Here is a 14,047-nt window from a genome sequence, read left to right on the forward strand (position 1 = left end):
GAAAGCGAAAGGATGCACCATGTGTGTGGGGTGTCACACGATATCTTCTCACTGAAAATTTGACCTTTTTCTGTGGTTTTCAAATATTTGTGTTTCCACATCATACCATGAAGCGTTGTGTAAAGTTTCATAAAGTCACTTACCAAAAAATACAGGTGGCCACATTTCTAAAATTGAAACCAGGAAATTTCCTAGTTCAGTGTTCAAAATATCATTGAAATGTGGGGACACTTTTTGTATGCTATTTTTATTATTATTATTATTTTTTAAATACTCCATTATAACTTTTCAAATGTTAATTTATGTCTGTGCTTTTGGAAATGAAAACTTATAGGCTACCTATGCACCTATCTATCTGTATCTATTGCCAATTGGGCTTGCATTTCTGAGTATAAAGTATGTACTTTCTGCAAATGTTGAAAAGTCTCCCCTTGTTTACACACCCTCATGTTCTACCAGATGTGTACATTTCTTTGTTTAGATGAAATAAAATCATATACTGTTGCTTAAGTTACTTTTTATAGAGGCATCAAGGAAAAAAAACATTATATATAGATTTATATTTGCCATCCGACTGTTCATAAATAAGACAAAAAAAAACTCAAATGTGTCCATGTGGATTACAGTCTCTACTTGGGGTCCTCAATGGTGCCCTTGCTGAGGTCTGTCATTCTGGAGTATTTCACTTTTTTCTGGTCCAGTTCCTTCTGAGCCCACAATAAAAGCATCAGCAGCTTTGCTAATTTTGGAATAGATTCCCTGTTCTATAAATAATCTGTCTCTGTCAGTCCATAATGCAAGTATGACCCATATAACCCCAGTGGATAAATCAATATCTTCTAAAGTGAAAGTAAAATGATATATATGAAAAATATATTTCTTAATATGTCATATTTTAAATTATAAACTATTGTTTCCAGCCAATTGTCATGTGGATTTCTGAATAAGCATAAGCATGTTGTGATGTGCAGGCCTGGTCAATGTAACGTTATATCAAATTCGGTCTTCAGAAGTAGGCCTAATACAGAGGCTTCAACATGTAGCTAATACAGCAAGATGATACAAATAATTCTCTGCTTCAGGAAGCACAAACTGCCCTTCAAAATTGGTTTAGAGAATTGTTTAAATTGTTTGAAATTGACCATTTTATTTTTGGCCGATAATCTGCGTTTAAATCTATGCCACATTTATATGATTAGCAACAGATATGAGGGAAATTAACATTAGAAGTGTGCAAAAATACCTTTTACTTTCTTTTATTTGCCACTAACACCTTCAAGTTCTGCAGATGAACATGTTGCAGTTAGTTGGTTTCTAAAAATTAATTCTCCCAGATGGAAAAACAACAGCTTCAGTTTCTTGCTGCCACATGTAGAATAGATGCGTCCAATCACAGCAGGTGTAGTGTTATATAAATCGTATTAGTGTGTCCTGTCTTAGCACATGTGTTTTAATCGCACCAAAGCCTGCTTAATTCCAAACGTCTTGCACACAGGCTGTTGTTTAGCAGCTCATTCTCTGTAAAACAGCAGAGTCACTGAACAGAGACAGTTTAGTGCTAATCCCTGTATGACTGTACATTGATAGACTAATAGTGATTTGCCCTAATATAATCCATGCTAATGGAACTGAATATGATCGTTTCAAATAACATACTGTGTAAGGACAGCATGCAGGAGGAATAGAAACGATCACACCATACTTTAGGCTGCAGTTAGTCATTTATTTATAGTAAATATAACATATTTGCAAAGTGCACCCAGTGATACACTGACTTACACTAAAATACTCAAATCATATGGAAAGCATATTGTTGCCATTTTGTTTAACAATGTTTATTTGGTCATAGATAAAAAACAGCACTATATAGCATGACATAAAAAGCAGCCGGTTTTTACTAAAAATAAAAATGGAGCCTCCGTCGGCTGCTTCTGCCCACGGTGACTCCTGGATGAGGGGTGAGGGGTGTGGAATTGGGTCAGGGTGGTTATGAGGGGAGAGGGGATCCAGGCTCCTTCCCGGAGTCACTGCTCTCACTCATTTGTCTCTTCATCACAATCTCTCGGGCAACGCAGGTCACCTGACCGTTTGTCACTGTGTAGGTGCCAGCCCTGCCAATCATTATCAAGAACACCTTGCATGAAAACCAGAACTCAAGATCTGAATCAAACCAAACACAAAATGACTCTTAAACTCACTTCTGCTGGGATTCAGATCCATTGAGTGTCCCCATTTGATTCTGCTTCCCAAAGAAGAAACTGGACCACCAATGGCCAGAGTCCTGTCGTGCCAGACCTGCCATGGAATTGGACAATAAACTTTTCTATTCCTTCACAATGAAAGCTGACTAAATCTTATCACGTTTTCACATGGATTTTAGGGTACTAAGATGTTAAACATCTTCAGTTGGTATACCTGGTGGGTGTGGAATGACCTCCCCAGTGTACTCCGAACTGCCACAGGAACTGTTGCTGGATGTAGATCCTATGCGCCCTACAGCATATAAATATGATCACTAACATTGCATTCTATGGATCTTAAATCCAAAAAGAATATTTAATTCACGTGCTAATTATAATGTGAAAGAAAAACATTTACTCACTTCGGTAGTAATCATGGGTGGCGACAAGGGAACCACTGGATGGAATTGCTGCCATTTCTCCCGTCCTCAAAGTGTCAACCGTGTGAAAGATGGAAAGATGGTAGACCTGTTAAAAAAAGATTTAGCAATAATGAGGACTAATCTGTCTGAGGACGACAGCTGCAAGACATCACAGCAACATGGCCTTTGAAATACTAGGGCAGCTTGGAAAACATCTCAGGTAGGCAGATGCACTAACAATCTGTGCTGTGAAGTTTTAACCACGTCTGGATCACACGCAACTTTTTCCCAATAGGTTAACGGTGTTGGAAAGATGTGAATAGTAATCAGTGCATTCAGAGATGAACTGAACCCTTTTGACATTTGAGATGAGAATGTTCCACTGAAACTGCACATCCATCCCTTCCTATTATCCTCATTCTGTAGAGTGTGATGTGATGATACTCAACAGCTGTTACTTCAAGAATCATATTTCCATATTCAGTGACCCACTTGCTTAGAACAGCCAGGAGCCCACTGCAACAAGCATGCAGAATAGCTCATATTTCATGACACATGGCTATCCAAGGTTGTCTGCTTGCAGTTGTTTGAGAATTTAAAATAAAGAAAAACAAAAATATACGGACTTCATGACATTTCCAGGCTATAGATTATACTAAAAAAGGCTTGCACACAAAATAAGTGCATCTCCTTTTATTTGCACGTGATAAACTCATTTACAGGTAAGCTACCAAAGTGCAGCAATAATAAATAACAATTGCACTGTGATTAAGTGATAGCACAGTTAGTTTCACATCAAGGACCTGCAGACGTCAGGCTCCAGGTGGGAAGAGGGATTTACCACGTGACTTGGATAATACCCTTCTGTGCTACATATAATAGATGAGACGTTTAATTCACACTAGCGCTTTGAAAAGCTGACATGCACTAAACTTAAAAATTAAAAAATACTAAAAGGCCATGTCAAGATTTATGCTTTATCAGTTGCAACTACGTGACTTCAAATCTTTTTTTTTTTTTTTTAGTTTATCCATTTGCACCTCACCTCAGAATTACTGATATTAATTGTTTAGCTGTAAATAAAAAGTAAACAATGGTTCTCCTTTCTAAACTGCCTGTCCAAAAAATAAAAACAAATAACATAATGATAACTATTCTTAATTTCCTTACCTTTTATTTTGGTGATCGCTGATGTTGGTAGTACACCAAAAGCAAGGCTTGGTTGGGTAAACGCTAGGCGACGGGGCCCATTTGTAGTTTGGTTCTTGGGTGAGACCCTCCAAGGTCTTTCGCTCCTTTGCTCCAAATTCTACTGCAAGTAGGGCGCACGGACTATTTATTACCCGAGTGAAGATAAAGCCTGTCCCTCCCTGAGGGCGTGGCTTGGCAGCCGACTCAAAGTTAGGGGCGTTCCTTGTCTGTGGCACACGGTGAGGGCGTGGTTTGTTCCCTGGCATGATATTGTAGGCGTGGTTTGGTCACTGGCACGGGATTGACAGGTCAAAGCAATGTTTGAGTGAAGTAGGATGGGGTGTCCCCAGCTGTCAAAAAGAGCAGATAAGCCGCCGCTAAACAACTTAAATCGATATGTTAACCATTCCATCAGTCCAACAAGGTCACGTGCCTTGGAAGTTTGTTTTCTAAAGAACGTAACGGGAAATCTCCAATACTGGGAAGAAAAAAATTAATAATAATAATAATAATAAAAACATTAACGTCCCAATCTTTTAATTTGTTTTAAAACAAATTGTTTTAATCTTTTAAAACTCTATTAATAAAATTTTAATACACAGCTAAAATGAACGGATGTTTGTCGCCACCTGCTGTCTGTTATAATTATCGACCATTAATTGCAAGTCACAACCATGAACTAAAGCTGCATGAAATGTAAGGTTTATTCTGAATGGAAGTGTGTGCATGGACAGATCAAACCACAATATTCTCGTTATTTCTTTGTCTTTAATAAACCCTGAACGGTGTAGTATGTTACAGCCACAAAGCATCAAACATCTATACAGTAGTAAGGTCAGTATGGTAACATTCTCTAACAGATCATTGCATGGACAGTACTCCCATCAGCATAAAGAATCAAAAGAAAAATAATAAACTGACCAAAAAATTAATTAAAAATGGCTTTTCCATCACCTCACAGTGAAATTGATCTTTGCCCACCACAATATCTGATTAAATAGTACAATCATTTAATTCAATTATCTTACTTGGAAATATTAGTCTTGCATCCGAGTAGTAATTAAATAATTTATAAACCCCATCTTTTCACCAGATGCCTTTATGGTCATTGTTACAGTACTGTACTATAGGCAACCAAACAGAATATATCCAGACAAAAGATTTTCTTATTTACTGAGAGAGAGAGAGAGAGAGAGAGAGAGAAACTACAAAAGGTATTCATTATGTGCCAAAAGAACAAGAATAAATAATTCAACTCGCAGTAAATTTTTAAAGGTAATGAGAAGAAATGGGAGGTATGAATAGCTTGAATCTCAAAACATCTCTGCTAGAACATATTGTAGTATAGTATTTTTTTATGACTTGGAAAACTGGGGGAAAACTCAAGACAGACAAGACAATAAAATAAATGTGAATAATTTAGTACACACCTTCAGAGATGATACAAATCTGGTGCTCGAGTCTTGTCACAAGGAAAGCTTTAGCACCTTTTGCCCTGAGTAACGAGCAGGGTAATATCCAGTGCAATGCATGTAACAATAATAAACACTGGCAACAAAACAGGCTGAAGAAGCCTGATGTGTTTTAGGACATTCTAAGTGTGAGCTGTGCAAACATTTCACCTCTTCATGCTGATCGTAACAGACCATTTACTACTGAAGTGTCAGAGAAGCCCTGTTTGACAAAAAATATTACAATACATTTAAAGGTAATTCGATGCACAGAAGAAAACCTAACAATCCCAAAAAGGGTTATCCAGTTTTTAATATTCTAATTTAAGAGGTTTTGTTTGGCTACGATGCATACTGCAAGGGTGACAGTTGTTAAAGTAATCATTATCTCTTTGCACGTTGGCATCTTAGTTTCTTAAAGCATTGTTTTCTATCTGTACATTCATTTGAAGGTAACTTAGCAGTGGAGAGACTGGAGTGTATTTGGGTGCAGCGTTATAGAAGGATCACAGAGGTCAGTTCTTGGTCATGAGGTTGTGCTTCCTGCTCAGAAAGGTGCGTTGTTGCTGGTTGGTGAATGGCCGCTCTCTCCATTTGATTGCCCCATTACTTTGTACTTTGGGAGGAACATACACTATTTTAATTATCGGCAACAGAAATGAACAGTTCAGCAAGAAAAACGTTCAGCAAGAACTAAAATAGAAACTAATCAATGGAGAAATAAAATGAAAAGCTCTAACCTTCATATTGTCCACCTTGTCCTCAAAGGATTTAAAGCTTGGCGAGTTCCTGAGGAGATATTAAAAAAAAATGAATAACTAAAAAACTAGGTTTCAATTAGCTTGAGTTTTACATGCAACCTAAGATGCAAAAGAAAAAAAGTTGACACAAACCGACACCTTTAACTCTTAAAAAGGAAAAAAGAAAGGCTTTTCTACCCATTTAGGTGAAGCAGTGCTGACAGGGCTTAACCAGCCACACAAAGTGAAAAAGCATTTGCTTTCCATGCAGAAAAATAGAGCTGCCTCTTAAATATGTCTATCTACTATTAAACTGTTAAGGTCCCAACGTTGACCATCCCTTTGGTTCTACCTGATACCATCGGTCTTTTTATACCTGTTGTACTTCTGTATTGCTTCTTCCGCAAATATGAAGCTATGAGCTATTTTCTTTGAAAAGTGTATGCGGACTTGTCTACCATTCCACTAAAATTATAGTAATATTACATGTAACTATTAACAAGTATTAGAATTTTCCTCAGCATGGAAGTTGACTAAAAGAGATTTTAGACGGAGCGTTCAGATATTAATATGCAGAGGGGAAGGGCTGGTACTTTACCTCATAGCTGGCATACTTAAAGAGTGACGCATGGAAAAGTTGCTACTGTAGAGAGCAGGTTGGAGACAGAGCGAGCAGGGAGAGTTAGCCGAGCAGACAGCGTTAGCCGAGCACAGAGCAGAGAGAGAGAGAGAGAAATTGCAGAGCACAATGAAAAACTCATTAAAGCATCAGAACAAACTTTAGACATCTCTACCACAGCTCTAGTAATTTAAGTTCATATGCAAAACTCTGATATCAATGACAGCATTAAAGGTAGATTCAGATACATCAGTCGCTTCACAGGTACCATAGAATGCTCTAGAACTCTTCATAGGTACAGCAGACCTCAAAAAGAAGATGGCTGCCATCAGTGCAGGCTCTCGTATAGCTCTTACCCAGAGTTAGAGTACGGCAGAGCCCTGAGCAGCACGAACGCAGCAGTGTGGAGAAAAACACAGCAATAAACAAAAGAACCACTTTAAACCTCTATCAGAACATAGTATTGATTATACATACACAGGACAGGAGAGAGTCAAATAAAAAATAGAAACAAGCTGTGCAAATACAGGTTGTAAAACGGCGCTCCACTACGATTTAAAAGTTTGGAGTCAGCAAGATTTTTCTATTAATTTAAAAGAAATTGAACACTTATTCAGCAAGGATGCATGTAGCACAACAGTTTTCAACACTGATAATAAAAATGTTTCCTGAGCAAATCAGCATGTTAGAATGATTTCTGAAGGATCGCGTGACACTGAAGACGAGTAAGCTGAAAATTCAGCTTTGCCACTCCATTTTAAAACATTAAAAATTGTGATTTTCTATTTGAGAGTTTATACAGTACTTTCAATCAAATAAATGCAGCCTTGGTGAGCATAAGAGAGTGTAAAAATTTTACCGACCCCAATTGTTTTTAATAGTAGTGTACGTATCAGGTTAGATAGTCAGAGAAGCAAAAACATGTGTATGCACAGCAAGCATAATCACACAATTTGAAAAGCTATTTACAACCTGTTTGTTTGGTGTCAAATCAGAACAGAATGTCTCATTTTGATAAGCTCTGTTCCTTGACATGGTGTTCAAAACAAGCTGTTTCACTGCTAAACACCACAGAACTCATGCTACTGCAGCCATCTGGAGATTTCCCACCGTACAAATACCTCATTATTACAGCTACTGACCATCAGTGGCTGTTGGCTATTAGTCCAAGTCTGAAGACAGATGCCTGGCTAAAATGTGTTGAATATGAATGTCTTTTTCATGTTTGAATAAGTACCACCGGTCCATTTCAATTTGATATTAAATCAAATCTGACCACATTTTCTTTTTTTAATGGTCTTTTTGAGCATGATTCATCAGTGCACATTATTTCAAAGAAATTATTTTTCAGCTAAATCAAGTCTCTTCTTAACTTTTTTCTGAATATCCTCCTGAATATCCTTTTAACTTGAATGTCATTTTACAGCAGAACAGTATTCAAAAACTGAGAGTTGATATACTTTTAAAGCTTTTATCCATGTATTCTTGATGTTTTGTCATAGAAAATTTAAGGGCCATTTTATCCTAACAGGATCAGACTGAAAAGAGGATCTGGACCCTGTTTTCTTTAGAATACAGCTATCATACAAGGAATCACAGAGTAACTGATAAAAAAATGAGTATGAGAAGTTTATGAGATGGAAGAAGAAGAAAAAGATGGGAGATTGAGATTACAAGAAGAAGAAAATAAAACAGTGAGAAAAGGTATGCAGAGGAGGAATATACATATATAGTTCACCTCATCTCTCCAAATCGGTTTCTGATGGCAGAGCCCATTGAGGAGAACGCAGCTGATGTCACGTGACCTGCCTGAGACAGAGTCTCCTGAGTCCTCTTATAGCTAAAGAGTAGAGAGACAGAACAATTTCTTCTTTTAGCAGTTGTCAGTTATATTTTGAACATACCAGTTGACATTGAACTACTGTAGCTGACAGCTCAGATAGAGAAGCAACTAAGAACCAAGACAGCAACAGAAAATTCATTCTAGAGGTGAATGCGTCAAGAATTTGTCAACATTTTTAGATAAATAAAACGGCCATGCAGCTAAAGGTTTAAACTAAACTTCACATTTGAAATTGCCTGCTAACCTCTAAAAGTGATGGGAAAAAACACAATGTAAAAGCAACATGAAAGTAGTCTGTACAATTTGTTCACTATATAAACTACCATTCAAAAGTCTGGGTCTGAAAAACGTTTTAAAGTTTTTGAAAGAAGTCTCCTATGCTCACCAGGGATGCATTTATTTGATCAAAGAACATAAACAGTAATTCAAAATGACTGTTTTTGTAATTTAAATGTAAAATGTAATTTATTCCTATGAAGGCAAAGCTGAATTTTCATGATCCTTCAGAAATCATTCTAATACGTTGATTTGGTGCTGAAAAAATGTTTATTATCGCTAGTTAATAAAGAAGAACTACATTTAGAACATTCAGAAGAACTACATTTATTAAAAATATAAACCTTTTGTAACATTAGAAATGTCTTTACGGCCACTTTTGATTAATTTAATGCATCCTTGGTGAATAAAAACAAAGATTAATTTGTTTTGAGATGACATACGAAAAAATGAATGAATGAAAAAATCTTGATTTTCAGGTGAATTATTCATAAGAGAAGTAAAAGCTAACAGGACTAACTAACTATCTAGACACCGGTGTGTCCATCTTTTTGCACCAGATGCTGCTGTCTGAATCTTATTGTACAGAATCTGCACCTGGATTGAACACACATTATCATCCTGATTACACACACACACACACACACACACCTCAAATACAATTGTGCAGACCCACATACAGACAAATGAACACTATTCACAAACACACAGATGCACAAAAGCATGTAGATAAGCATCTGCCCTTTTTCAAAAAATACACACCCTTTTTTCACAGTTCTTTCAGTCTCTCAGATGAAATGTAATCTCTGAAGCAAACAAGTACACAGCCACAGAAAATCCCTCACACAGTCCTCTAATGACCTTAGGTAAGGCTAAGCCACTTTGCTTTGGGAAAATCCCATCATGTGTTCTCCAAGTCAGCTTTCTCAGCACATGCCACAAGCACAAACATTACACCCTTCCCAAACTGCACAACCTGCCCTTTCTATGTAGTCTCAAGGTCTGAGATCAGACGATATCGCAGAGCACTGATATCTAATAAGAAATGTCTGACAAGGCGGTTAGTGTAGCAGCTATGGATCTGGGTTGGTAACACACAAAAAAAACCCAAAAAAAACAAACAAACACAGGTTTGACATTTATTTAGATCACTGTGCCAATAAAGAAGATGCCCCTAAAATAACCCTTATTAAAAATTATTCTTTATTAAATTGATAGGAAATCACCCAGAAGCTCTGTATCAGAGCAAAGACTTGTGTCCTTACAGTCTCCTGATTTATGATCTGATCTGTTCGACATCAGAGGGGTGTAAAGGGTCACACCAGGACACTTAGGAAAGTTTGTGCTAGTGTCACTGAGAAGCTTGTTGTTTGGTTTCTTAAAGCATAGTGACATCAGTGCTCTTACAAGATTAAAGTCTCTCAATCCGAGAAGAAAGGTTTTCAACCTATTTCAGGGTTGAAGTGCTGAGTTCTGCTTTATAGTCCTGGCCTATAATAACAATGCATGAAGTGTCATATTAATGTATTAATTTATCATGTGTATATTAATTTTACTTAATATATTGGGTAACATTTTATTTTACAGTATCCTTTGGTACATGTTACATGCCCTTAGTATAGTAATAATACCAGTAAATTATGCATAATTACAAGCAAGTAATGCTAAAACGAAGCTTAATACTAATCCTATAGTAAGTAATTAATTGTTGGTATTTAATTGCATAATTACATTGTTACAAGGACACCTTAAAATAAAACGAAACCATACATATTTATATGGCAGTTTGAAACATAAAACCCACATAAAAATGAAATCCACATTGCAGTCACCCAATGCAGGCACATTTTGAACACTTAAAAATAAAATGTATTAAATATAAAATGAAATATTAATGACACCAATAAAAATCAAACTCACGCATCAGAACGTCCAATTTCCTCAAATGTGGACGAAGCTGTAAGGTATCTACAAACACAAATTTCCACATTATTAACATATGATAACGTACAAAGGTTCAGTTTAAATGTTGTGAATTGTGCAAGCTGCAACATATTTATGGATGTCAAAACATTTTGACATCAGACCTTAAATTGATTTTTTTTAAAAAAGGGTTAAGAAAGGAATGGTGCAGGACCAGAACACAAGCCTAAACAATAAAGATGACAATACTGGAGTTTAAACATTGATCTGAATGCAAATCACTTCAAACACAACCACCCAGGGATATTGAAAAACTCCTAAAACAGGTTTGACTTCTCTTTTAAGTACTATGGCTTAGCTGTATAAAACCCTGCATAACACTATATGTGAGCTATTTTTAAATATACATCAAAATCTCAAAATATTCTGGTAAATGTTGCAAGCAAAGATAACCTTGAAGTTTTTTTTTGTTTTTTCTTATTTCCTCAAATTTTTGTTCTTAGTTTGTTCTATTTTTCTTAAACTTCATAGAGCATCAGAAGCTAGCCAGCTTCATTGTTCAAGTGATATAATCAACACTAATAAAATTATTATATCGCTTCATTATTAAGGATGAGATATATACTGTTACAACACAATCTTTTCTTTTATTTTCATTTGATTGATTGATTGAGAGCTGGCAAACTCCCATTTGTAGAAAGGGAACAGAAACTCAGAGTCAGGAGAGGGATCATGGGAAGGGCCACAAAGGATACAAATGAAATTGAAACAAGAAGGCAGCAGATCCACACCTAGCAAACAGAACCACAAGACCAAGCAACAACAGGCAAAAGATAGAAAACTCACAAATTAGATGAGGTAACTCTACGATTCAAGTCTCCAAGAGTTTGTGAAGTTCTCATATAACTAGAAGCAGAAATATAGATATATTAATGGAAAAAGTAATTAAGAGTTTAGCTCAGACGCTAGTGAAAGAACACCAAAGATTAGCTTCAAGAAAATAAGAATATAGCTATATTAATTTGGTATATATAAATATCTTATATATACAATGTATACTTTTATGCATATACATTACATATTGAAATTAAGTCCCATCATCGGGCACGGTTAAGAGATTCAAACAGCACATGTATACAAGCACAGCATGAGATTAGAAAAGACAGATGAAGGTTAAGGTGATGTTCAGTCAGAGTGGACAGGTTTAACAGACAGGAAGTACTCACGCATTGGAGCACTGAACTTCATGCCAGCCTTTGGTGAAGTTCTGTTTGATTTCAGAGAGGGGACCGATGCCAAGTCTGCGCTTGAGCTCAGTGGCATGCCTCTCCTTCGCCATGAGAACCTGTCTCAGTGTCTGAATCTCATCCTCCACCTAACACAGAAAAGTACAAGATCAAACTAAAATGCTTAGCATTTACAATTAATTGTTAATTAGATCTTCCAGGGCTCAATAACTGGCCTTACCATAAAATAAAAACATTTTATCAGTGATGCACTAAAATGCATATATGCATATATGATAGAAAGATTGAAACCATAATATTTTTGGTTGCCGAAATTTGTCTGCATCACTACATTTTATGTTTTAATCATTTTTTTAGATGTCAGAAAGAAATAGTAAATATTTTTTGAAATCCAAAACATGAATATATTTCATATAAATTCAAATTTTTCATCTTTTCATATTTTGCAGAATATCCAAAGCTGTTCTTTTCCATTCACAAAAGCAGTGAATGAATAACGTATTTTTCATAATAAAAATATTTGTGAAATAACTGCCTAATAAAAACTGTACTTTGGTTCTGCAAATACAGCATATTATACCACACAAAGAAAACCAACTTTTACATCGGAGCTGAATTCTAGCAAAACACTTCAGTTAAAATGGTTAAAAGGTGAGATGAAAGTAAGTAGCTTACCAGAGCGTTACAATCAAAATTGTTAACGAACAATTCAACCAGTTGAACATGTTAACTTACACTTGAACAAGTTAAAACTTGTGGCTTTGACAAGTGTGTTTTTAGGTTGTGGTTAGGACAGTCACTCAGACTATCAAAATAAAAATACTTAATTTTTTTAAATGCATTACTTTACAATAACAACTACCGGTATATATCCTTATAAGTCTCCTTCATTTCATAAAATTTCTCTTGTTGATAAGAAACACCTAAGCATCTGCAACCTTTGTACATTGTCATGTTCATGGCTGATCTGTGCTGAAAATGAAAAGGTATAGTTCACCTAAACATAAAAATTCTGTTCATAAAATCATTCTGTTTTCATATTTCATTACCAAGTGTTCACTTTTTTTTTCATTGACACTGACAATGTTTTAAAGCTATCGTTATTTAATCGTTGCATTTCAGATGTCCACAAATGCATCTTCACTATGCATATCAGGGGAATGAACATATGCTAAAACCCTGCATATGGCCATAAGTGTGAAGGCTGACTGGGGTTCAGGGTGGAAGATGAAGTCTGCGGTACCTTGGTGAGCTCCACCTGTATCTCTTCTGCCTCCTCCTCTGTCAGGCCTGGTGGTAGTGTCCCTCCACTGGCTACACCTGTAGATGTCATTGAAGAGTCTATAGACAAATAAAAAATGAAGGATTCAGGGCAGAAGAGTTGATATACTGATACTGTGGGGGTCTTCACATCAGCGCCACAGGAGCAGGGGTGTACATGAGGGGCATTATTCAGACAGTGATGCCAAGAAGAATTACAGCTGTGTTTCTTTTATTTAAAAATAGAGTAGTTACTCTAATTCTAGTTTTAAGGATCTCCAGCTAGGTCAACACTACATGTTCAGCTGTCAGGCCGACCAGCATTGATCTATTATAAACCTGGCATATAATGTGCCGACAGTTTTAGCACACCCAGTTAAAGCCACAATTAAACCCACAAAACACATAATTGAAAGGAGTTTCTCAATATTATTAACGGTTTTCCTATAGGGCACTCTCTTTATAACCCTTTAAATAGGAGTTGTTTTGCACTTTTTATTAGCGCCACCCACTAGACTGCACCTGCTCAAAGCACAGAAAACTCACCAACAGACGACACTTACCGTGCTCAGAGGAGTCCATTTCGGATAAAATGCGATCTTCGATTATGTTTACCTAGGTGTAAACAAATGTCACAGCGAATATTTTGGGATGGATGGAAAAAGAAAGTTCACCCTCCTCGACCAGGCTCTGGTTTAACCAGCGACGAGCTCGAGCTTCCGGAGCGCGGATATGACGTCACCACGTCCTACGCTGTGAATATCCTTCGAACTACGTTATTATTTATGGTTAATATTCATCGTTTAAATTTAAAACAACATGTACCATATATTTATTTATTTATTTAGAAGTACCACTAACCAAAACCTTTTACAAATATATATATTTGGGATTT

At 36.3% G+C, this 14,047-nt stretch overlaps 2 protein-coding genes across 10 annotated transcripts; both read right to left on the bottom strand.

Moving 5' to 3' along the window:
• Positions 1 to 1,709: 1,709 nt before the first annotated feature.
• Positions 1,710 to 3,931, bottom strand: ppdpfa (pancreatic progenitor cell differentiation and proliferation factor a). The gene is made up of 5 exons (XM_058784693.1): positions 3,773 to 3,931; positions 2,603 to 2,708; positions 2,416 to 2,493; positions 2,199 to 2,295; positions 1,710 to 2,111 (listed from the first exon to the last, which is right to left on the bottom strand). The coding sequence occupies exons 2-5, from the start codon at positions 2,655 to 2,657 to the stop codon at positions 1,988 to 1,990; spliced, it is 354 nt and encodes a 117-aa protein (XP_058640676.1). The 5' UTR covers positions 2,658 to 2,708; positions 3,773 to 3,931; the 3' UTR covers positions 1,710 to 1,987.
• A 610-nt stretch (positions 3,932 to 4,541) lies between these two features.
• tpd52l2a (tpd52 like 2a) lies at positions 4,542 to 13,894 on the bottom strand. Of its 9 annotated transcripts, none has more exons than XM_058784047.1 (10): positions 13,716 to 13,894; positions 13,136 to 13,233; positions 11,872 to 12,020; positions 11,492 to 11,551; positions 10,643 to 10,690; positions 8,342 to 8,443; positions 6,960 to 6,983; positions 6,583 to 6,627; positions 5,985 to 6,033; positions 4,542 to 5,860 (listed from the first exon to the last, which is right to left on the bottom strand). In XM_058784047.1, exons 1-10 carry the CDS (start codon positions 13,732 to 13,734, stop codon positions 5,792 to 5,794), a joined length of 663 nt encoding a protein of 220 aa, XP_058640030.1. In that variant the 5' UTR covers positions 13,735 to 13,894; the 3' UTR covers positions 4,542 to 5,791. The 9 variants fall into 9 exon arrangements, 7 of the variants coding, with proteins under 7 accessions (XP_058640030.1, XP_058640033.1, XP_058640031.1 ...); XR_009272415.1 differs by having other exon boundaries at positions 5,817 to 5,860; positions 6,872 to 6,983; XR_009272416.1 differs by lacking the exon at positions 6,583 to 6,627 and having other exon boundaries at positions 6,872 to 6,983.
• Between the last annotated feature and the right edge of the window lie 153 nt (positions 13,895 to 14,047).

The sequence above is a fragment of the Onychostoma macrolepis genome, chromosome 08 (genome assembly GCF_012432095.1).
Source record: "Onychostoma macrolepis isolate SWU-2019 chromosome 08, ASM1243209v1, whole genome shotgun sequence".
NCBI classification, from domain to species: Eukaryota; Metazoa; Chordata; class Actinopteri; order Cypriniformes; family Cyprinidae; genus Onychostoma; species Onychostoma macrolepis.

What these genes read in the sequence shown, in the direction of transcription:
- ppdpfa (XM_058784693.1), bottom strand. Translation starts at nt 2,657, where the DNA reads ATGGCAGCAATTCCATCCAGTGGTTCCCTTGTCGCCACCCATGATTAC. An exon ending in CACCCATGATTACTACCGAA is followed by an intron (nt 2,494 to 2,602) that starts GTGAGTAAATGT and finishes TATATGCTGTAG; the next exon opens with GGCGCATAGGATCTACATCC. An exon ending in GGATCTGAATCCCAGCAGAA is followed by an intron (nt 2,112 to 2,198) that starts GTGAGTTTAAGA and finishes AATGATTGGCAG; the next exon opens with GGCTGGCACCTACACAGTGA.
- tpd52l2a (XM_058784047.1), bottom strand. An exon ending in AACCGATTTGGAGAGATGAG is followed by an intron (nt 6,984 to 8,341) that starts GTGAACTATATA and finishes CGTGCTGCTCAG; the next exon opens with GGCTCTGCCGTACTCTAACT. An exon ending in TTAAGTATGCCAGCTATGAG is followed by an intron (nt 6,034 to 6,582) that starts GTAAAGTACCAG and finishes ATATCTCCTCAG; the next exon opens with GAACTCGCCAAGCTTTAAAT.